Source organism: Exserohilum turcica (assembly GCF_000359705.1).
Source record: "Exserohilum turcica Et28A unplaced genomic scaffold SETTUscaffold_18, whole genome shotgun sequence".
NCBI lineage: Eukaryota > Fungi > Ascomycota > Dothideomycetes > Pleosporales > Pleosporaceae > Exserohilum > Exserohilum turcicum.
Window position 1 is genome coordinate 419494 of NW_007360003.1, and position 21799 is coordinate 441292.

The window sequence follows — 21799 nt, forward strand, 5'->3', positions numbered from 1 at the left end:
AAATACTGGGATTGGGACTGGAGAGAGACGGGGGATGGATGAAGGGAACAGGGGAGGCGGGGGGGGGGGGTGTGTGTGAAACATATTCAATCATGTCTTCTCCTCGGACCACTGACATCTGACAATGTTCCCCCCCCCTTTTTTTTCCCTTGTCTTCTCCTCGGACATAGCCATGGCGAGATATGCGAACCCCTTGAAATCGTGATTGGAATTGGAATTGGAATTGCTCAGCTCGGTTGTATGCGGCTTGTTCGTGTATGGGATGGACTGTGGTATAGTAGAGTATAGTAGAGTAGAGTAGAGTAGAGTAGAGTAGAGTAGAGCCGAGACTTGAGTCGTGTGTATATCCTTATGTGTGTATGTTGGAATGTCGCTTGGGTATCTATTAAGTATGTATAGATGTACATGTACAAGTACAAGTGCAAGGGAGAGAAGAAGAGGAAAAGGAAAAGGAAAAGGAAAATAGCAATTTGTTGGGAACCTTGTTTTGAAAGTAGAAGGGGGGGGGAGGGGAGGGGGGAGTGTGAGATGTTTAATAGCAAGAGCATGCGATTGACTGAGTGGTGCATCGTGTGATTTATCAGTACCAGGGCTTGAAAAAAAAACTATATACACATGCATGCATGCATGCAATACATTGCAGGAAGTTTCTTCCATGTACGTAATAATTCCGCACAAGATTGTACGTACGTACGTACGTATGATACGGCTCCCAAGCGCCATTTTCCGTATTCGAGATTTCGAGTTTGGAAAAAAAAAAAAAAAAAGGGTGTACTTATGTAACTGCACGTGGGAATGGGAATGATTGAGAGGGAGAATAATAATCAGCATAAAAGATGATTTCACCCCAGTTTAGTCATTTGTAAGAACTTGAGAGAGAGAGAGAGAGAGAGAGAAAAAGAGCCAGTTGGTCTGATATATACCTTGATACGACTCTACATCCATCCATCCATCCATCCATCCATCCCCACATATATACATACATACATACATACAAGCATCCCACAGAACCCCACCACCCATCTACTCTTTCCCCAGAGCCTCACTATTCTACATGCACAGCGAGCGCTACAACTCACGCAGCGAGCCCAAGAAACATGATTCAAAAAAATAACACCTCATGAAGAGAGAAAGAAAGAAAGAAAGAAAGCGGTACCGAAAAAAAACAAGTACTAAAAATATATATAAACTCATTGAAAGCCTGGAAAAATACGTTACCTGGATTGATGTTTAGAATTTAAGAAAGAAAAACCCCCATTTCGTATAGTATCGCCAGAGTATAACATAACAACAAGATGCGCATGCACAAAGTCACAAGCCATAATGAACAAGTAGAAAAGCGAGCAACTAAAAAAAGAAAAAAAAGAAAAAAAAACGCCCTATGAATTGTGCAAAGCCTCCCCTCCAACCCCCTGCGAAGTACGCTCGCTCACTCGTTCGCTTGATATAATATTACATGTCTCATGTGCTCGTTGCAAGAAATGTGAGACGTCATGATTTACAAATGAGTATAGAAAATAAAATAAAAAAGAGAAAAAAAATATAGAGAAAGAAAGAAGAAAAAGGAGAAGAAGAAGAAGAAGAAGAAGAAGAAGAAGAAGAAGAAGAAGAAGTGAGATTCTTCTATATTACCACAGAATATCCGCAAACGCCGTCCTGAGGACTTCAGTCCTCGTCTTCTGCATCTCAGGGGCAATGCCGACCACGTCGAGGATTTCGAGGCATTTGCGCGCATCGTTTTTTGCTTCCTTGAGCAGGGGATCTGAGGAAGGAGGGAGGCCGGATTGCGTGGGGGAAAGGGGTCGTGCTTGTTGACCGAGGATGCGGGCCATGAGGAGCTGGATTGTGAATTAGAAAAAAAAAGAAACAATCGTATAAAACAAGATCCAAGAGACGTACCGCTTCCTCAAAAGCACGATGCTGAAACACCCACCACACGCTCGCGTCGATTCGGAGGTATTCCCAGAAATGGAAGAAAGATTGCAAGGCCATTCTAGCCGCGTCCAGCGCGCCTTTGACATCGCACGAGACTCCCTCGGCAGGGTTCTCGTCGGCCTGGATAGCCATGACGCAATGCCAGAAATTACTTCGAAAAAAGAGATTTTGTCTCAAGCCACGTGGATTTTGCTCGGCCATGGCTCGTATGGTGGCTTCGTCAGATGCAGTGAGCTCGACTGGAAAGCTGCTGTGCAAGGCAAAGTACTCGCTTACAAGCTCGGATTTTTGGGCAGCAGAGGTAGTCAAAGGTGTTGATAGCGAGCGTGGGACGCAGACGGTGCGGGAGACAAGATTAGCCATGTGCCACATGGAGCGGATGTAGCGTCGGTCTGAAAGCTCATAGGGAGGGTAGAGATCAAGGTTCGAGGCAATGTTGCTGATGCTCATGGGGTTTATGACGGGATCGGTAGCGCCATTACTCGAAGAGGCATTGGGAATGTAGTCGTCAAGATCATCACTCAAAGACTCTGGCTGTATGTCGGAGAAGACAGTGGTTGGCGGGAGCTTGAGAAGAACGGTAAGAAACGTGTCCTGGAAGAAGATGGCCTGCCAGAGCTTCCGCCGTTGCTGCTTGTCGCTTCGGGAGCAGCGGGGGGCAATCGTGTCAGGGTCACGGTGCAGGCCCATGGCATAGGCCTGGCGGACCAGGACGCCGCCAAAGGCCCAAGCATCAGAAGCATGGTTGTCGTTCATCAAAAAGTAGCCGATCAGCACCATGGCCTGCAGCGTTCTGACCGAAGCACGGCTGAGGTACGACGATATGCGCAGGGCCTGCTGGGCTGCCGAGATGTAGAACTCTGCAATCTGGGCGTGCTCGCGGTTGTCAGTGGTATGTATGAACTGGGTGCCCATGGCATAGACGACAAAGTGAAGGGCTACCAGGACAGGATCGGCCGTGTGCTTCTCCTCGAGGGGCAGGGACCAGAAGCGCTCATAGTCGGCATAGAAGTTCCTGCGGTGGACCATGGGGTAGACGGGATCGACGGCATCAAAGTACTTGTCGACGAGGATGTCGGCCTGCTCCTTTGCTGGCAGGACCCCGACGACCTCGGCCAGGCCGCCGCGGCTGGTCCAGTAGTTGGCAAAGGGATGCTCGGAGCCGAGGCCAAAGAAGGGAGCGGGCGTGTGGTTGGAGTAGGGGATGTTGGACAGCAGAAAGGGCGAGGAGCCCGTCGAGGACAGCGAGACACTGCGGTACTGGGCCCTGACGGGGGTTGGGGGCACTGGGGTTGGGATGTTGTTGTTGTTGTTGTTGCTGTTGTTGCTGTTGTTGGTGTGGACAGGCTTGGCATTGCCATGTTGGGGGTGGGTGCCAAGGTGAAGTTGAGGTTTGGAACAGGTCTTCTTGGAGCGGGCCGTGGCACTGCGCGCGGCACCGGCAGCCCTGCGTGTGGTGGTCAGCAAGAGGGCGTGGGGTTGGGGGGGAGGCAGTACTTGTCGGCCGAAGAAGCAATCAGATTGGCGATCTCAGAGTACTTGCACGTGGATTGCCGTTTGATGCAGGCCAAGCAATGGGGTCTTGTGCGGTCACACTGCGGGTGCGGTCAGCCGTCGAGTGCTTGTCTGGTCGCGCAGGCACCGACCGACGCTTTTGTTCACGACGCACCTTTGTCTTGCGCTCGACGCACTCCTCGCAGCTCAGCGTGGGCTTGTTGCGCTTCTGCTTTTTCTTGGGCGGCGCATCGCCCTGCGTGGTGCTGGTCGAGGCGCCGGGGCTGGTTGAGGGCTGGGGCGTGGAGCGCTTGACGTCGACCTTCATTGTGCAGCATGCCCGACCGCAGCGGCGGCGATGTTAGTAGGGGGAGGGGTGGTGGTGGTAGTATTAGTAGCGGTGGTAGTGGTGATGGTGATGATGGCGGTTGCAGCTGTTGTTGCAGCTGGGGCGGCGACCGTGACGATGGCGATGCTGTTTCTGTGTGTCCAGTCTTGGTGCGGGTGTTGGTGAGGCGTGGGCCCGAGTGCGCTCTGCTGGATGGATGCACCACGGCGGCGGGTTTGATGCGAGCGGTGGTGAGAATTGGAACGGGAATAACCTGGGCGCAAGATAAAAAGCGGTTGTTCCCACGAGTCGCCTCAGATTTCCCCCCCAGAAAAAAGAGACACCTGCGCGCGCCGTTTTGGCGGGGGGCGGAGATGGGGGGGGGGGGAAGGGGCTGCTCAGGCTAGTGGTGGAGACTCGGCCAGCCACCGCGTGGCTTGGCATCAATCTGCTCGCGGGCAGAGAAAAAGGGCGTCGTCGCGGCGTGCATGGCCTCGCGATGAAATGGCCCCCATCCCGATGCAGCCTGTCGCCGCCGCCTGCGCATTGCGCCGCCGTGGTGGAGAGCGACGGCCTGCCCGCGCTGGCAAACCACTGCAGCCGTAGTATCGGTCCGAGCCCGGTCCTGGCCGGCGGACCCATCTCCGCCAAACCCATCCCTCAGCCCGCTTGTCGCATAGCGTCATGATCAGCGGCAAGACTTGCTTCTTTTTTGCTCCCCCGTCCTCGACGACGGCACGCCTCGCTGTGAGACTGCGATAACAGCGGCCACTCTACGGCCGCCGCCTCGACGCTGCAGCACCCCGACACGCCACCACGCCCATGCCCGCGGCTACGGCCACTGCATGCAACATCACCGCCCATGAATAGCCATGTATGTATGCCCCAGCCAGCTCATGGCCATGGACATCCAGCTGCATTGGTTCAGCCTAACTCGCCATACACTAGAACACACGCCATTGTTCCAGCTCCAGGCACCAGCACCGACATGACCCCCCAACCCAGAACCAGGCCTCCAGCCACCCAGCCCCCCCCCTCCCCTTCACTCTAAGTATACTGTCTCATGGCATCACGATAACCCTTGCCGCCCTTCATGTCATCCTCAAACGCCTCCGCGACCTCGAGCACCCGCCTGACATGCTCCATGCTGAAGACGGCCTTTTCCGCCAGTGCAATGGCCTGCGAAGTCTTGACCGTGTTCTTGATCTGCGCCCTAAACGTTAGCCTCGGGGAAAAAGAAAAGACAGGAAAACCAGGGACAAGAAAATAGGACAGAGCAATGTGCCCCTGGACACGCGACGTACCTGGCGCCCGTTCATGTTCCGCTTGCTGAGCTCGTCAAAGTCGGCGTCGGTGAAGGGCTTCATCTCGTGACCATCACCGCCGGCCTCGGCTTGGCGCCGCATCTTTTCTACCTTGCCCACATGCTGCTGCCAGATCTTCCTCCGCGCCTTGGCCGGAAGGTGCTCGTACCGGATGCCCATGTGGATGCGCGACTGGAACGCCTCGTCGAACGTCTCGACGCGGTTGGTCGTCAGGAACAGGATGCCCTGGTAGTACTCGGTCAGCCGCAGGAACACCGACACGAGCGAGTTTCGCTGGATGTCGTGTGGCTGCCGCGCCTCGAGGAACACGTCGGCCTCGTCGAGCAGCAGAATGGCGCCCCACGAGTGCGTAATGTCCATGATGCGGTTGAGGTCTGTTTCCAGCGTGCGGCTGTTGGTCCCCAGCTCCCCCGCCGACACGGCGTAGAGCGGGCACTGCAGATACTCTGCAATGGACTCGCCCGTCAGTGTCTTGCCCACGCCCGGCGGACCGTGCAGCACGACGTTCAGGCCCTTGCCCTTGCCCTGGATCACATCATCAATCGTCTTGGCTGCGTGGAACCGGTGCGACGACACGAGACCCTTGAGGTTCTGCTTCACCTCGGCCGGCAGCACGAGGCTGGAGAAGGCCTCGTCGTTCCACTTGATGTCCTCGATGCCCGACAGCGAAAACTCCAGCCACAGCTTGTCGGAAAAGGCAAAGCCCAGCACCACCGGCGACGCAATGAGCAGCTCCTCTTCGGTAAACACCTGCCGTGGCCTCTCGCCGTCTTCGTCTCCGCTCAGTGAATTGCCATTGTCACCACCAACCCCAACCTCCTTGTCGATGACACTCTGTCGTACTTTGATGGCGTGTCTCCGGCCCTTCTTGTCCTTCCACATGACTATGCGCATCTTGTCCTTTTCCCTTTCCTCTTCATCTGACGCACAGCCGCACCCTTCATCGCTGTTGTCATCTGCATCATCGTCATCACCATCACCATCCTCATCCTCACACCCCCCGTCGTCCTCCTCGTCCTGAGCCAGCTCATCTGCCCTCAGGTACGACAGCGGGTAATTGGGATTGATACGGCGGAAGATGGCCGGGTCCACCATAACACGCCCGTTAATGATGAACCGCACAATACTATTCTTATGCTTCATATACGCAATTCCCTTTTGGAGCCTGTAATTCATGCCCTCGAGCGCAACAAACTTTTTACCCCGCTCAATAAGCTGTTTCCGGATACCCTTGCGAAGGCGTTAGCTCTGAATCTTGGCTTTTTCTCTCTTCATCACACCATCACACACACACGCTCTCTCACTTCATCACAGCACACACATGGAATAGGAAATATCCTTACCTCGGGATCCTTGTGAAACGCAAGCGGATACGCCGCCAGGCTCGTAATCTTACGATGTCCCTTGAAGGCCTGAATCGCCACCTGGTGGTCGCCCAGGCCAAACGTCTTGCCGTCGTACTCGAGGTACTTGCCGTCGACATACCACGACTTGATGCCCGTCATCCAGCTCTCGTACTCGTAGCTGCCGTCGACCTTGAAGCAGCGCGGGTCATCCTTGTTCTGGTACGTGGGCGTAAAGGCAATCGTGTTGGGCTTGAACAGCGCCCACACCAGGTCGTATGTGATGGTGCCTGCTTTGAGCATGGGCTTGAGTGCCTTGCGCGTCGCAGTGTAGTCTTCGTCAATGTAGCCGAGCAGCAGCTTGCACTGGGCAATCTGCAGCTTCAGCCGCTTTTGCTCTTTTCCGCGCTTGACCTTGTGCAGCCGTGACTTCAGCGTCTTGTCGACGTGGGCCTTGAGCTCGTCGTAGTAGTGGAACAGCGTGTGGGGATCCAGCTGCGGGACGTCTTCGACCAAGCTGATGCTCTTGCACTCGCGGAGCACTTCTTGCAGCGCGCCCCGCAGCAGCTTGGACTTGATGTCCAGCCGCGTTTCCACGTACTTGCCCTCCCAGTTGAGGCGCCGCCGCACCGTGAAGACGCAGTCAAAGTTGTCCTTCTTATCCTTGTTGCTCTCGACGAGCTTCCAGTCGTGGATGTTCAGGTCGAAGACTTGGTCTACGCGCTTAAACTCCAGCGTCTTCTTCTTGGACGCCTTTTCGGCTTTCGCCGACGAGCTGGTATTGGTGGCTGCGGCTGCGGCTGCGGCTTCAGCGGCAGACTGCTTCTTCGCCTTGAGGCTTTGCAGGAGACTGCTGACGGTAGCTAGTTGTGCTTCGAGAGTGTCCTCGGTGACGGCGACTTCCGGGGGCGAAGACGGCACGGTCGCGTCTTCTTTCTCGCTCGACGATGACTCTGACGACGACGCTGAAGCCTCGGCCTTTTTCGCCTTCTTATTCTTCCGCTTCGCCTTTGTCTTTGCCCTCGCCGCCTTCTTCTTGGCCTTTTCATCCTCGCTGCTCATCTCCTCGCTGCTAGAGCTCGACGACGACGAATCCTCACTGCTGTCGGAACTCGCGTCGTCAATCTTCTTGCTCTTCTTTTTCTTGCCCTTTGCTAGCACACCCTTGCGGCGTGTCTTGTCGGCAACCTCCGAGTCAGACTCAGATCCCGAAGAGTCAGACGCCGTCTCATCTTCAGTCGTTGACTCGTACTTTTTGCTCTTCTTCCTGTCTTTTACCCGCGTCTTCTGCTTCTGCTTCTTACTCTTACTCTGCTTCTGGGCCGGTGCCTGTACAGTGGCCGACGCCCGTTTCTTCTTCTTCTTCTTCTTTTGCTTGGCCTTGTCATCTTCGCTGCTGTCATGGTCTGAGTCGCCGTCACTGTCGGAGCTACTGGTTTCAGACACGTGACTGCCATGCCCTCTGCGCCTGGTCTTGTGTGACGCATGTTTGCTTTTTGCATGCACCTTCTTCCTAGCACTCGTGTCAATCTTGTTCTCTTGCTTGGTTTGCTGAGCAAGCGAAACTTGCTTTCCATCGTCTGCCTGTTGTTTGTCGGCCGTTTGAGCTGCGGCAGCGCTCTCCTGTGAAGCGTCCATTTTGCCCTCGTGCAGTGAGATTCCGTCGGGCTCAGAGGCCACCGAGGGAGTCGCAATGATGACTGGCGGCGATGACGATGTATCTGATAGCTTCTGGTCTACTTGAGCAGGTAAAGTACAGATGGCTGCCAAGGTGTGTGAGCTATCTTGACCATTCATGAGCTGCACGTAGCAGACAGTGAATCGTGGACTGTCCTAGGTGAATTCCAGAACAACTGCCGTGAGGTAAAATCAATAGTATGTCCTGGTGGAGAGAAAGTGAGTTGAGTGAGTAGAGGAGAAGGAGAGAGTTGTTCTCGCATGTGCACCTTTTTATCCATATGCAACCTGCGCCCGAGAGCCGCAAGTGATAACGGATCACCTTCACACACTACTGTAGCGCGCCAACAGCTAGCGCTCACGTCTGCAATGGCCGTTCTAGGCTCCAGCTTTTTCTCGTACACCGATTTCTGCCTCCGTTCTTGCTTACCCCGCATTGGGTCATGCGTGAATGTAGCAAATGGCAAACGGGCTTGCTGTTGCAGTGAAGCAGGCGGCGGGCAAGGCTGAGCATGCTTGCACTTGCGCGCCGCCCTTTTTGCTTTTTTCCGCATCCCACTAGAGATGCAAAAAAGGGCTTGCTTTTTTTTTTGCACTGTACGGACACGTCCTAGCCCACTCAAGAAGTCGTCCATGTAGGTGTAGTAGCTGAAACCGTGTGCCCCCGAAGCGAGAAAGAGAGCGCAACGTTTTCACCACGCATTGGCTCCAGGCTGCCGCGAATTGCGCATGGTCAGATGATGATGGTGGTGGTGGTGGTGGAAGCTGGTTGTCGTCTGGCGGGCTCCGGTGAAAAGGGCGTGGCCAATGTGCGGGCGAGCATCGTGTCTCACTCTCAGCCTCGCCCGCGCTCTGCGTGTGAATGCAAGCGTGCACTTGTCGTCCGTGGTCGAGCAGCTGCACATGGCCAAGGCAATGGGTGACACCCACTCAACGCTTCCGACACGCTGTTCGAGACCCTGGCTCGGCCATGCACACGCACCTCGCATCGTGGTGCCGTGGCGTGCTTGGGTCTTGGGAGTGCGCAGTTGTGCTGCCGACGTGCAGTGTTTGTCGCTCGTGTGTCGCCGTCAATGGCCTAGCTAGCACTGGGGGGGGGGGAACATTGAATGCTCTAGCCGTCAATTCTATGTGTGCAACGTCCGCCTCACTTTGCACCCGTGCCAGTAGCCATGCATATTTATAGACCCTAACCTGTGACGGCAGAAAACAGGCCGTCAGTGCAAAAAAAGAAAGAAGAAAAGAAAAGACAACCTGCCCGCTGCTGCTGTCACGCCAGGCCGAAACACAACAAAAGTGGTATATCTAACAACGAGAACCAGTCTTGCAACTCACCGACGACAACGGGCCTGTGGCAACACAATCGCCTTGTCCAACGCCACATGGACGCATGCACTCGCACACACACATATACACACACCCCATGCACCATGTACGCGACACACTGCCTACGCCTGTGTGTGATACGCTGGCCAGACGCCAACCACAAGTTCCCCCAAGCCGCCATGCAGCTTCTCCAGATAACGCCCCCCCCCCCCACATGGCCCGAAGCCGAGCATACATACAGCCCTGCTGGCAAACGCCCATCATGGCTACCGTTGCAGGGGCAATCTCGGCCTTCACGAGCTCGTCTTCTTCTTGCCAAAGTGCAAATGGCCCAGTCCGTGCTCTTTGGCATCCTTCATCTCGCTCTCCGGCCTGCCATCGGGAAGATCGCCCGTAGCGGCTGCGCCAGACATGTGGTAGTCGGCTTCACCTGCTACCCCGCCATTGACCCCAGTGGCAGGCGACCCGACACTCTGGTGTTGAGATTCCGAATCGCTCGCTGGAGCGCTAGTCCCTGTCACGGCACCCGGTAGCGTGTTGTCAGACCTTGCTGCTGCCGGCCCGCTCCCGTCCACTTGGCCGCCGTCTGAACTGTCTTTCGGCTCTGCCACAACCTCCTCGCCATTCGGCCCAAGCGGCCGTACATCCTTGGTATCGCTGTCTTCGCTGTCTCTCTTGCCCGGCATCTTGACAGTCACTGGCTTCTTCTTGTTCTCGCTTCGGATGCTGTTTGCACGGCTAATGTCCGATTCAGCATTCGTCGGGCTGGCAGTGCGGACTCCAAGGTCTTTGCCTTCGGACGGCTCCACGCCATGGGCGCCTCTCCAGTCTGCGGGCTGTGCCTGCTTGACCGGCTCGCCTTCCTTTGGCTCTTTGATCACTACGCCAGGCCGGCCCTCGTCGGCCGATAGTGCACGCCACACGACGGCTATCCGCTCAAAAGCCTGCGTGCCCTTGCGCGACGAGCCCTTGATGCCGTCCATGGCATCCCATGCAATTTCAAACATGCCCGAGTCGTCAGCATTGCCGTTTTGCTCGGGGCCGTTGCCTTCAAAGTAGGTATTGAACCACACGTGTGCGACAGCCGTGACCATGGTCAGATCAAAGGCGGCCTTGTTGCGCCGCTCAACGTCAATGTTAATGTCGTTGGTGGCCAGCACGACGCGCTTGGACGGGCGGAAGACGACGTCGCCGGTGCCCATGGGAAGGCTCTCGCGCGATACGTTTCGCTCCACAGGGGCGCCTTCGCCGTTCTGCTCCAGAGAAGACGTGCTCCCGTTCTTGGAGGCTTCACTGTTCTTGGACGGGCCGAAGCCATTCTTGTACATAACTTCCTGCACGGCCTGCGCCATGCCCGTCGTCTTGACCTCGCCGCGGACAATCTCGCGCTCGTCGCGCGTAAACGTGTGAAAGTTCTTGATGAGCTTGCCGTCGTCGACAAAGCCCTCTATTTGGATCTTGACGCCGTCCCGGAGCCCCCAGCAGTGCACCTCGAGCACCTCGACCTGGCGCTCGACGTACATCTTGCCGTGCTTGGTCCAGCGGTCGACGTAGTCTATCCAGCGCAGCTGGCTGGGGATGCTGACGCCCTTGCCCATGTTGGGGCGCATGCGCCGCTCCGTGAAGCGGTCGAGGGCCTTTTGGACAGGCCAGCCCTCCTCGCTGATGAGATAGCTGCAGCTGGCGGTGCCAGAGCGGCCCTTGCCGGCCTTGCAGTGGACGACGACGACTCGGCCCTTCTTTGCGTGCAGCCAGTTGCGCATGCTCGCCATGATGTTCGGGATGAGGGCAAAGGGCGGGGGGTGGTGGTCGGGGAAGGGATAGTGGTATACACGGTTGTACACCTCCGAGTCAGGGTAGCCCGTCCCTTCGGCGCGGAACTCCCAGATGGCCCAGTCGTCGCCATGCTTGGAGTCGAGGAACTTGACGAGCGAGTCGAGCGGGTTGCGGTAGGCGCGCTGGGGATATGTGCCGCTGGGGCCCGACGTGGCGATAACTGGGACGCGGTCAGTCGGCGCAGGCACAGCAGAGGCGTGAGGGCTGTACTGTTGTCCGTCACATAGCAGAGGTCGAGTCCAGCCTCGGGATGCCGGGCGCGAGGGCCGGCGACGAGTTGCCGCAGGAGCGACGCCTAAGTACGCAGTGCAGTCAGCGGGAGTCGTTGTCGTGCTCGAGCCGAGCGGGGCAGAGCCGTGTACGCACCATGAGTTAGGGCGAGGAAGGACGACGGGAATATGCAAAAAGTATGCGAGTTCGGCACATGGCGAGACTCGAAGCCAGACAAACACCCGCCGCCCGACGGTGCCACCCACCACGCGCGACCGAAAGGTGGGTACGTCACCCCTTCCCCAAGCACCCTGCGCCAAGCCTCGCGTGCCTGCCCAGCCCCGGCCCTTTCTGCTCCCCCTCCCTCCACACCACCACGGCGTGTATACACTAGCACTGGTTTCCGCTGCCCTCTGTCCGCCCTCTTGCTCTGTTCGCACCTCTCGCTCTCGCGCTCGCCGTCTTCCCCAGTCCCACGCTTCACCATGCTGTTCCGTCGACGCCGTGCCGTTTCATCCGGAGCATCCTGATTCGCTCATCATCGCCAGTCTGCGTTTGAGATTCCGACCCGACGCTTGACCATGAGCAGCGAGCAAATAAGATTTCTTTTTTTTTCTTTTTGGCGCCAGCCGGGGGCATTGCAGCAGATACCAGCAGTTCGGTCTGAAACATGTGCATGTCCTCGCCAGCACCAGTTGTGCTCTGACGGGCATGCCTGAAAGCTTCGAGCACCAACCCAAGCGCCTCTTCGGCAGCCACCCCGGCAAGAAGAATGCCAACGGCACTCGAAGAAGCAAGTAGCAGTAGAGAGAGAGAGAGAGAGAGAATGTGGGATGACGCAATGCGGATGCACAGGCTGAGTTCAGGGACTAGCACCAGAGAAAGACAAATGATCCTACATGTGCATGTACACTTGCCGTGGTATCGGTCAAAGCATGAAACAAAACCAATGCTCCTGTTGTGGTTGGGGACACCTGTTCCCGGCGTCCAATCTCATAGACCATCTCCGATAGAACCCTGTCGTTTCCAATGTTGAATTGCCACGTCTCCAAGCGAATGATGATGCAACGAAAGGTGTCCATCCCTGGCGGGACGGGACATGCCAGACGGCTGGGTCAAGCACGTGACTGGTTGCTTACATAAACCTTGGCTGCGCCTCAGCTCAACGCCAGCATCGCCGTCTCCTGCGGGCAAGCCATTGCACTCCCCTGATCATCACGACTATGGCGGAACAACGCGTCGCCAAGCGCAAGACGCACACCAAGTCTCGGAAAGGATGTTTCCAATGCAAGCAACGACACACCAAAGTACGTCTTCACTCGACTGCGGCCCAGCCCTGTTCAGCCAATCAAAGTGGATTGCTCAAGTGTTTTGCCAATCCCTACACATCTTGCTCAACAGCGATCGTCTGACGTGCGGGGGGCCTCGTAAAGCTACAGCATTCTTATTGCAGTGACCGTGGCACGTCTTGCTTACCATGCATTCTAGTGCAACGAAGCGCGGCCACGATGCGCCAACTGCGTTCGCTTGGACATTCATTGCACTTTCCCGACAGTACCCGGCAGCTACTCGACGCCTCAACCACCAATCTCCGGCGCAAACTCACCACTTGCCGAGCCTTTTGCTGCCGAGAGCCCAGCTGCAGCGCAAAGTAGTCCCGAGCTCCCTTTGGCTGATCTCAAGTTGCTGCATCACTGGACCACGACATGCGCCATGTCCTTGCACCCCAACCCTGCAAAACGGAGTGCTTTTTGGAAAGAAGAATTCGTCGAACTAGGCTTTGAACATCCCTTCCTTCTTCGCGGCTTCCTGGCTCTCTCTGCCGTTCACCAAGCATCCTTGCTTCCAACCAAAGATCGGCAGGACCTCCTACTCCAAGCCGATTCCCACATCAGCCGCGCTTTGGACACATACAGGAAAAATCTAGAGACGCCCAAACTCGAGTTAGCTCTACCCATGTTTTTATTGTCTTCTGTCCTCCTAACCTACAACTTTGGTTCGGCACTACTCGAGCAACCCGAAGATCCCATCAGCGCACTTCATCATTGTTTTATGCTGCTTCAAGGTATCAAGGTCGTCGTCATGCCTCACTGGGATCAACTAAAAGATACGGTGATTTTTGAGCAAATGACGGACCTGTCCAATCAAGAAGACCTGAGGGCGCTAGATGAACTTGCCGGGGACGACAGGCCCCAGGAAATACTCCGTCTGAATGAGCTTACCGAGTTGCTACTAGACAGCCAGGACAAGGAAGTCTGTGCAAAAGCCATCGACAGCCTCCACAACATATATGTCCGCTTCCGCCACCTACCTCCCGATCGCGATGAGTACTCCCTTCTTTTTGTCTGGTCAGCTCAGCTGAGCAGCCATTTTCTCGATCTTCTCGCAGCACACAATCCTGTAACATGCATCATCACTACTCACTTTGTTGCTCTGCTGGCTCAGAGTCGTGAGGTGTGGTGGGTCTCCAAATGGCCACGTTGGATACTCGCAGCATCAGAACTGCTGTTAGCAGCGACACCTGATCTTCTTCAATGGTTGGAATGGCCGCGCAGCATTATCGGACAACAGATCTGGAGCTCAACACCCACCCCGGCTACCATCTGAGCCCATATGATGCTTTGCAGCCATGACTGGACCCAATCTAGGCATCACCACAGCCGACTCTTATTCTGTTATTCCCCACTACCAGGTCCCCAAGCTCACCTGGTACATCTAGTCTGCCACAACCGTCAGGCTGACCAAAAGCAGTAGCAGATTCCGCATCGCTCTACGCGAAACACGTAGAGCAATGTATGAATAAAAAAAAGAGGGAGACCGCACAAAGTCCGAGTCGCCCCGAGCCAACAAAAAATCGACAAGTCGATGAAAGCGCGTGTGCGAAAGAGCCAAATGCAGGAGGGGCCGGGGCAGTGCAATCTTATACCACCCCATAGCGACACTAGTGCATATTCCATAATACGGCCGATACGCGCTCCTTCGCTCGGTAATCGCGGCATCGTCCGTGCTTCGCCGCCCAACTTCACACCCAGCGGGGGCGTCTTTGTCCACGAAATGGAACGCCGCCAACGACTGAGACAAGTCATGCGCTCTTCAACCTCCCCCTCTCCCCCCCAGAACTTTCTCGATTGTATTTTCTCTTCTCTTCTAACTGTACTATATTACGGATACTACATTTCTAGGGGGGAAATATTGCGACACCAAGTCTCATTCATGTACACGACCTTTGTGAGTTCTCTATGAGCTGGACTTTTTCCGATGTTGCAATTGGCGCGAGGCGAATCAGGTGTCTATCTATCTGTCTATCTTTTCCACACTGGGTACATATGGCCATGGGCACGGTGGGTGTCTGTGTTAATTGGCGAAAACGCCGGCATTTAAATCTGTTGTATATCGCTTCTTTCTAAGCACGTTACATAATGATAATATGTACATCTGCATATGATTCTCTCTCAAAATAAAAATGCATAATCTGTTCTTCTTGTTCTCGATCAAAACAATCAAGACGAGTGTACTTGCATACCTTTTGACCTGTTTGTTTGTTTGTTTGCACACAGATATGATCTTCTGTCGAGCATGAGACCAACTCAGCATCGCATCCGGCAAGGCAGAAGAACCAAGCACCTCAGGACAGCGCCTCAAGAGAAGACAATGTATACGATACAAGCCGCGAGTTTCGAATCGAATATGAATTAATATCTTCTATAAAGATCACCTTTGAGGCGTGTGTTTGTTTGCTTGGCGTGATTGTTTATGTTCTGGTGATTTGCTTTTCTCTCTCTCTCTCTCTCTTTTTTTCTTCTTTCTTTCTCCAAGTCATAGCCATACGTGGTCTCGTGTCGTATCGTGTCGAGATTCCGCAGCAACAGCCTTAACTCACAGGCAGAAGACGACCGGACATCGCCCACACAGTCCGCTCCCCGCCGCCGCCGCAATTCAGAGTACGTGGTCCCGGGGTCGGCACGCGCCATCTATCTCGAGAAGAACCGGCGGGCCGCCAGCAAGTGCCGGAGCAAGCAGAAAATGGAGCAAGAAATGCTGGTCGAACGCTCGCGCGACTACGAGCGCAGAAACCGCATGCTGAGAGCCGAAAAGGAAATGCTGCAGGCCGAGGTCCGCGCCCTCAAGGAACTCCTCGGTCAACATGCCCATTGCCCCGATGGCAGGATAGCCCAGTATTTGCAGATGGAGGCGGATCGGCTAGCGTCGACACAGGACTTTACGCAGCCGTATTCGAGAACACTGTGAGATGGCATGTTGGGTCGGGTTAGGTTGGGTTAGGTCGTGGGAGGTATTTTTCGTATCTCTGTCTCATACCCAGCGTATGAGGGGGTTGGGGGGGGGTCGGGGGGTCGGTTCTATGTGTGAGATGAAGAAAGAGAGAGAGAGATTCTCACACCGTCATCCGGATGATGGATTCATGACGGTTTATGCAATTGATGAACCCATGTAGGGATACCAGGCAAGATGTTTCGTTGCCGAGGGGCGAGGACGAGGAAAGGTTGGTGTCGAAATGTGATTGCGAGGGGGAGATGGCCGCGGCGTGATGGTGGAAACCGGCAGATGAGTTTGCGGGCGTGAAGTTGGGTGTGGCGAGAGCCACAGAAGAATTAGCTGATGTAAACGTGGGTGTAGAGAAAGAAGCTGATGCGTTGGCTGGTGTGAAGGTCGGTGTAGATAGAGCCGCAGGGTCGATGCTTGCTGTCGATGTCGGGCTTGCGTTGACAGATGGTTGCGAAACGAATGCGTGGTGTGTGTCCTGTGGCGGCGCAGTCGTCAAAGGGGATGTGCCCCAGACATTGGAGAAGGCGTGCTCAGTGCTCTGTGGCTGTGGGTGTTGGAAGTTGTAACTATTAGATCCTGTGGCATCGTCTGGGTTGAAGTTGTGAAAAAAGTAGCCTTGCCCCCTGGACATTGTCGAGATTGTTCGAGGGTACGAGTCTGGCACCCCGAACGGACTGTTGTTGAGCGGCGTCAAGATAGAGGTCGTCATATCGACCTTGTAAGGCTGAGCTAGCTCAGGGTCCAAACCAATGGAATACTGGAGAAGCCAAGGGATGCTGAAAATACCGTGTCAAGTCTATCGAATATATGGCGTCAGAAAAAGGGGCCAGGACCTGGGATGCTTGGGCGAGGACACGCTTTCTGAGGGGGAGGAATCTCAGCTAGTCGATGGCAGGCTGAAAGGATTTGGAGGTCTATATGGCAACCAGCGGCACCGCTCTTCCAGGCCGAAGCTTCGTCATACCAAGGGAAGGGACCCATCTGTTCACCTTCGGTCAAGGTAGGCCCCAACCGTGGGCGGCAGCTGAAGCAGCAACCCTTGTCCAAATTGCATACGGGTGCAGCAACGGTCGGGGCCTCGCTAAGAGGAGATGAGCGGGCTGCCTCAACGGCCAGGCAACGGGTGGCATGGTACGCCAGCCAGCCATTGACTTTGCAGACAAAGTATCAGGCCGGAGCGGAAGCCTTGTCCGCCCATGATCGACGGGGCACAGTGGACTCTTAATGGGGACGGTCAGACGGTCCGCAGCCAATGGCAAGGGGCTGGCATTGTCTGCACAGGCGTACAGAGGCGGACACTGCTGGACAGACTCGGCTTGGATGTTTGGGGAGCGTTGCGGCTGCTTGCTCGGCTTGGCTGGCACCTTGGAAGCGAGCAGGCACGGCGAGGCGTCGTCGCGAATTCGAGGCCAGGGAAGCGTGTGCGATGCGGCGGGACGTCGGTGAATTTGCTAAGAAAGGGAATATTGCAAAGGACGAAGGAAGAGCAGTGAGCTTCCCCGCCGCTAATGCAGCTAGCGACTAGCGCGGTGAACACGGGCGGACCCGTGGACTTCAACCAAAATGAGACGCCGCCCCCCGTTTGCGCCATCGACGCTCGACGCCTGGCCATGGATTGTTGGCTGACCACTGCGGCCATGGTAGCCGCCAGTAAAAAGGAGCCGCCGTGATGCTGCGCGAGCCCCGGTAAGGCTGGCCAAGGGCGGGCCTCGAGGCCATCGGCGATGAGCAGCACCGCATCCTCCTCCATGCCGGCGGATTCCACCTCGCACCACGATAAATAACAACAGCTGGGCCCCGACAACAAGTACACGCCGCATTCTTCCACCACCAGGCAGCCCGGAGCCCGCAAACGAGACTGCATTCTGCCCCCTTCCAGCAACGAGACGTGCCCGCTCCAGTCTCCGCTGCCCATCCACTGCCGCCACCACCACCACCACCCCTTCTGCGCGGCAATTGTAACGACTCTACAGCCTCCACATCGCCTAGACGCCCTCGGTCCACAGAAGACATTCCAATCCCTGCGACGGCAACTTCGCATGGCGGCTGCCGACACCTCAGGTGTACACGGAGCCAGAAGGCGGACAAACCACTTCCGCTCCTCGGAATGCCTTCATCAGCCCCATGTTCGGTGAGGCATGGCCGCTCCAATCAAAGCCACGACACGTTCCATCGCCGCTTACTCGATAGTTTCCTTACCCAACACAGCAAGCCCTCGCTGTGGCTACGGCACTATCGGCATTTTGCAAATGTAGGGCAACGGAGCCCACTTTTTTTTGGCTGCATAATGTGGGCTTTATCACCAGCGTCGTACACCTATGCATCCCTCGACATGGACCAACCACGACTGGTCCGCAGCACGTCCGATAGCACGCTTCACCATCACCTCCCTCTCCAGTTGCACTCCGTTTACCCGGCTCTCCCCTCCACATCACGGCGCCAAGTCCTCCATCCTGGCCACATGGGGTAGGCCATGCAAGCGTTCTGCAGCACGATACCAAAACAAAGAAACAACTCGACTTGCTACCAGCTACCCACCCAGACAAAGGTTTTCGGGGTCTGGACGCCCCAGGACCTGCTGGTACGCCAGGGTACAGTAGCTTACCACCAAATGCTGCCCGTCGCACCTTGGTACCACCATCATCAGCCGAGGCATGTGACCGGGTATACTCCAAGCCATGGGTGCTCTCAGATATCACGCACCGTTTGTATTCTCAGCGGTAGGCCTGGGGCATTCGAAACAAACCCTTGAGTACAGCCTCTGCAGCATCGTGGTAACCGCTTTCGCCGTATTCCGTAGATAGGGCAGAACGGAATCCTTCCCAACAACATTCTGAAACAAGTTTTGCAGCCACCTTCTCATCTCCAGCTCTTCTATATCCCTGGCAGTGTCTGTAATACAATGCCTTCTTGCTCCAGGCGGTTGATCCTTCCACGCGTTCTTCTCAACAAAAAGATTGTACTCTGGGAAATGCTTCATGGACCGCACCTGCTACATGGGCTCTTTGAAGCCTTGGTGTTCCAGTCGTCTTACTGCCGCACCGGAGCGCAAGAAGAATCATGTCGACAAGCCAATAGCAAGGCAGCACGAGCAATTTTTCGTAGACTAGACAACAACATGTACCAACGGCTGCCCTGGACCTGCAAAAAGCACAATAGGGGATGCGTGTTATGAACCAAATTCTCTGGACATCCAAAAGGCCCTGCAGTGCATTGTACGAATGGCGCTGCCTGATATGGGCGCTAAGGACAATTCGGGCTAAAGCTGGTTTTCGTCTGGTACGTTTTAATACGGTGACTCTCAAGGCTTTGGAAGAGGCTGCACGATCCAGCAGCTGCGTATCCAACTATCTCCGCACCATCTCTTTATGAGGCCTTGAGGTCGGATAGTCTTGGAGCGATATCGGAGCCCCGCCACACCTATCTCCAGGTGTTGATCGATCAAAAGAGTCAACAGTCCGTCGACTGACTGTATCGAGCATAACGAAGAGTACAGTCCTACAAGATAATATTGTAGCAGGCCAGAATAAGATTCAATGAGGCGAAGATCGAGTGCTCGATTCGGGTATGATTTTCCGCCTTCTTTGGCGGGGTGGCTGATCAACTCCGCCATCTCCACTTTGAATGATGAGAATAAATACAGCAACACAGCAAATACAGCAAGCACACATCCTGTGCATCTTACATTCGGTTCACTCTAGTTCCCTCACTCACACGACGGTAAGCCAAAATAATACTTCGTGATGCGCGTCGTCGTCTTCGGCGCATCGGGCGTCCAGGGCCGCCACCAAGTCCACGTTCTCGCGCGAGCAGGCCACTCGGTCGTCGCCGTGAGCCGCAACCCGCAACCACTTCTAGTCGACGAGAAACCTGTCGAAACGTTTGCTGCAGATTTCTCCAATGAAGATGCCATGGAAAAAGTACTTCAAGGCGCAGACAGGGCGTTTGTCAATCTCCCATCAACATCTTTCAATAAATTCGAGCCCATCATTGCCGCGACGAAACACATTGGTGAAGCCGCAAAAAAGGCCAATGTCGCATTGATACTGTTCAACACCAGTATGCCGGTTCCCAAGACGCCGCAGGACATCGTAGCCCAGGATGATCGAAGAGAAATGAGGACGCTGTTACGAGAATACGTTCCGGTTATCAGCATCGAGCCTGTGGTTTACCTGGATAATCTGCTCGAGGGCTGGGCCTTGGCTCCAATTCGCGATCAAAACACGGTCGTCTACTGTCACAAGCCCGACTTGCGCGTATCATGGATTTGCCACCACGATGTCGCGCAAATCATGATGGCAGCCATGCATCGTCCCGATCTTGCGGGGCGCGACATTCCTGTTGGCGGTCCTGAAACGGTTGTGCTTTCCCAGCTCACGGCGAAACTATCGAGGGCCTGGGGAAGGGAACTGAGCTACGAAAATCAAACCGTGGCGGACTTTTGCGACAAGATTAGCAAGACGATGGAGGGGAGAGGGTTGGAGACTGAGACGGTCGTGAGTCAGATGTTCAAGGCTTACACGTATTACAACGAGGCAGACGACGAGCCGTTCAACATTGACATGAAGCCTGTGGTGGACGAATTGGGTGTGAAACTGACGCCTATTGAGGAGTGGGCTAAGAGAAGAAGTCCTTGGGATGATAAAGGGTACTACTAGCATGGTGAACAGATCCAGATGTATTCTACAGCTAAATACACGTATCAACAAGCTGAACATCGAGAATCCATACGCTTACAAGAAAAACAGCCGTTTCAGCTCCTCGTATCTCACCAGTCCTAACAATCAAGCAGAGCCTCTATCGATTCCAAACGCACGAACCAACTCCCACTCTTCGCACCATACCCTCTCATAAACACCACCCATCACATAGCACCCCCCGTCATCCCCCCATAATTATCCGGCAACGGCTGCCCCCAATCCCCAATGCCCTTCCCCCTCAACCTCTGCACTCTAAGCGCCACCTCCTCGGCCTGCCGCAGCATATCCTCGCTGCTCCCCTTACTGGGGACAAACACCAGATCGGCGTCTGGCGCGGGCCGCCCCGTGCCGATGAAATTGCCCTCTGCATCCTTGGCATAGTGCGCCAGGTACTGCGACCGCTTCATCTGCCGCGTGACGACCGACTGCCGGATCGTGCCTTGCTTGCGCGAAAACGGGTTGTAGTTGTGCAGGCTGAATTGTACCGTCCGCGATATCATGGGTACCGAGATGGTTTCGTCGGGTGGGCCTTGCGAGAGCGCTGTGAGGGCGCGCTGGACGGATGCGTAGGTTGGTGGGGCGGTCGTGTCAGTGGCGCTGCTTGCGCTGTATGCTGGTGGTGTTTCCTGTGGTGTTGCTGTTGATGCGGTCGAGCTTTCGGCTTCGACCGAGCTGTTTTCCGTGGCTTCATCACGTTTCGACGTCATTTTTTTGCAGGCGTGGCAACAAGTATGCTGAAGTTCTGCTGCGTTGTGTTGCGTTGCGTTCAGCTGGGTTGAGTTGAGATGAATCAAGCTTCAACTAAGTACCACAGCTGTAAACTGTATTCGTAATGGTATATAAATACACCTTTCCCCCCGTCGATCTGATCTTCCCCCGCCATGCTCGCGCCCCCGATCTACACCTCGCCTAAACCCGGAATCCGGAATCACGCGCAATGGGGGGGGGCACAGCTTGCTGCGCCTCGTGGCCCTATGAAGGGGAGCCTTGTGTTTAGGTAGTCCGTGCGTACTTTACCCCCCCCCCCCCCAAAAAAAATGCAACGCAGCACGTACCTTTTCTTATATTTGTGACATTATAAAGAAACTAACGGAAAACTTAGCGTGATACATTCCCAAGTATGTAACTAGTTTTAAACAGTTGTTCTAATACTATTAAAGAAGCGGCCAGTACTAACTTAACTACGTACCTCAACACCACCACGCCTACCTAGCCGCAACACCCAGCACATACCTTCAGACGATTATTCCAACCCACTTGCACGGCAGTAAAAAAGAACCTTCACGCGGGCGAACAAGCCCTGTATTGGACACTTGTATCAGCCACGTACTGTAGGTATAT

General features: G+C 55.1%; 8 protein-coding genes across 8 annotated transcripts; 2 read left to right on the plus strand and 6 right to left on the minus strand.

Moving 5' to 3' along the window:
• Window positions 1–1628: 1628 nt before the first annotated feature.
• SETTUDRAFT_109192 (uncharacterized protein) lies at window positions 1629–3757 on the minus strand (the record flags this gene model as incomplete). Its single annotated transcript, XM_008026449.1, has 5 exons — window positions 1629–1838; window positions 1900–3195; window positions 3280–3382; window positions 3433–3473; window positions 3605–3757. The coding sequence occupies 5 exons, from the start codon at window positions 3755–3757 to the stop codon at window positions 1629–1631; spliced, it is 1803 nt and encodes a 600-aa protein (XP_008024640.1).
• Window positions 3758–4804: 1047 nt separating this feature from the next.
• Window positions 4805–8299, minus strand: SETTUDRAFT_184392 (uncharacterized protein; the record flags this gene model as incomplete). The annotated part of the gene is made up of 3 exons (XM_008026450.1): window positions 6426–8299; window positions 5062–6312; window positions 4805–4963 (listed from the first exon to the last, which is right to left on the minus strand). Exons 1-3 carry the CDS (start codon window positions 8220–8222, stop codon window positions 4805–4807), a joined length of 3207 nt encoding a protein of 1068 aa, XP_008024641.1. The 5' UTR covers window positions 8223–8299.
• Window positions 8300–9242: 943 nt separating this feature from the next.
• Window positions 9243–12556, minus strand: SETTUDRAFT_47210 (uncharacterized protein; the record flags this gene model as incomplete). Its single annotated transcript, XM_008026372.1, has 3 exons — window positions 9243–11424; window positions 11475–11559; window positions 12449–12556. 3 exons carry the CDS (start codon window positions 12554–12556, stop codon window positions 9722–9724), a joined length of 1896 nt encoding a protein of 631 aa, XP_008024563.1. The 3' UTR covers window positions 9243–9721.
• Window positions 12557–12691: 135 nt separating this feature from the next.
• Window positions 12692–14577, plus strand: SETTUDRAFT_130624 (uncharacterized protein). The gene is made up of 2 exons (XM_008026451.1): window positions 12692–12781; window positions 12963–14577. The coding sequence occupies exons 1-2, from the start codon at window positions 12698–12700 to the stop codon at window positions 14079–14081; spliced, it is 1203 nt and encodes a 400-aa protein (XP_008024642.1). The 5' UTR covers window positions 12692–12697; the 3' UTR covers window positions 14082–14577.
• A 1290-nt stretch (window positions 14578–15867) lies between these two features.
• SETTUDRAFT_28065 (uncharacterized protein) lies at window positions 15868–16467 on the minus strand (the record flags this gene model as incomplete). Its single annotated transcript, XM_008026338.1, has 1 exon — window positions 15868–16467. The coding sequence occupies one exon, from the start codon at window positions 16465–16467 to the stop codon at window positions 15868–15870; it is 600 nt and encodes a 199-aa protein (XP_008024529.1).
• A 2435-nt stretch (window positions 16468–18902) lies between these two features.
• SETTUDRAFT_168900 (uncharacterized protein) lies at window positions 18903–19396 on the minus strand. Its single transcript, XM_008026452.1, has one exon. It carries the CDS (start codon window positions 19369–19371, stop codon window positions 19060–19062), a length of 312 nt encoding a protein of 103 aa, XP_008024643.1. The 5' UTR covers window positions 19372–19396; the 3' UTR covers window positions 18903–19059.
• A 38-nt stretch (window positions 19397–19434) lies between these two features.
• SETTUDRAFT_168901 (uncharacterized protein) lies at window positions 19435–20478 on the plus strand. The gene has a single exon (XM_008026453.1). It carries the CDS (start codon window positions 19502–19504, stop codon window positions 20414–20416), a length of 915 nt encoding a protein of 304 aa, XP_008024644.1. The 5' UTR covers window positions 19435–19501; the 3' UTR covers window positions 20417–20478.
• Window positions 20479–20622: 144 nt separating this feature from the next.
• On the minus strand, window positions 20623–21165 carry SETTUDRAFT_109049 (uncharacterized protein; the record flags this gene model as incomplete). Its single annotated transcript, XM_008026454.1, has 1 exon — window positions 20623–21165. The coding sequence occupies one exon, from the start codon at window positions 21163–21165 to the stop codon at window positions 20623–20625; it is 543 nt and encodes a 180-aa protein (XP_008024645.1).
• Between the last annotated feature and the right edge of the window lie 634 nt (window positions 21166–21799).

What these genes read in the sequence shown, in the direction of transcription:
- SETTUDRAFT_130624 (XM_008026451.1), top strand. Translation starts at nt 12,698, where the DNA reads ATGGCGGAACAACGCGTCGCCAAGCGCAAGACGCACACCAAGTCTCGG. An exon ending in GCAAGCAACGACACACCAAA is followed by an intron (nt 12,782 to 12,962) that starts GTACGTCTTCAC and finishes CATGCATTCTAG; the next exon opens with TGCAACGAAGCGCGGCCACG.
- SETTUDRAFT_168901 (XM_008026453.1), top strand. Translation starts at nt 19,502, where the DNA reads ATGCGCGTCGTCGTCTTCGGCGCATCGGGCGTCCAGGGCCGCCACCAA.
- SETTUDRAFT_168900 (XM_008026452.1), bottom strand. Translation starts at nt 19,371, where the DNA reads ATGGCGGAGTTGATCAGCCACCCCGCCAAAGAAGGCGGAAAATCATAC.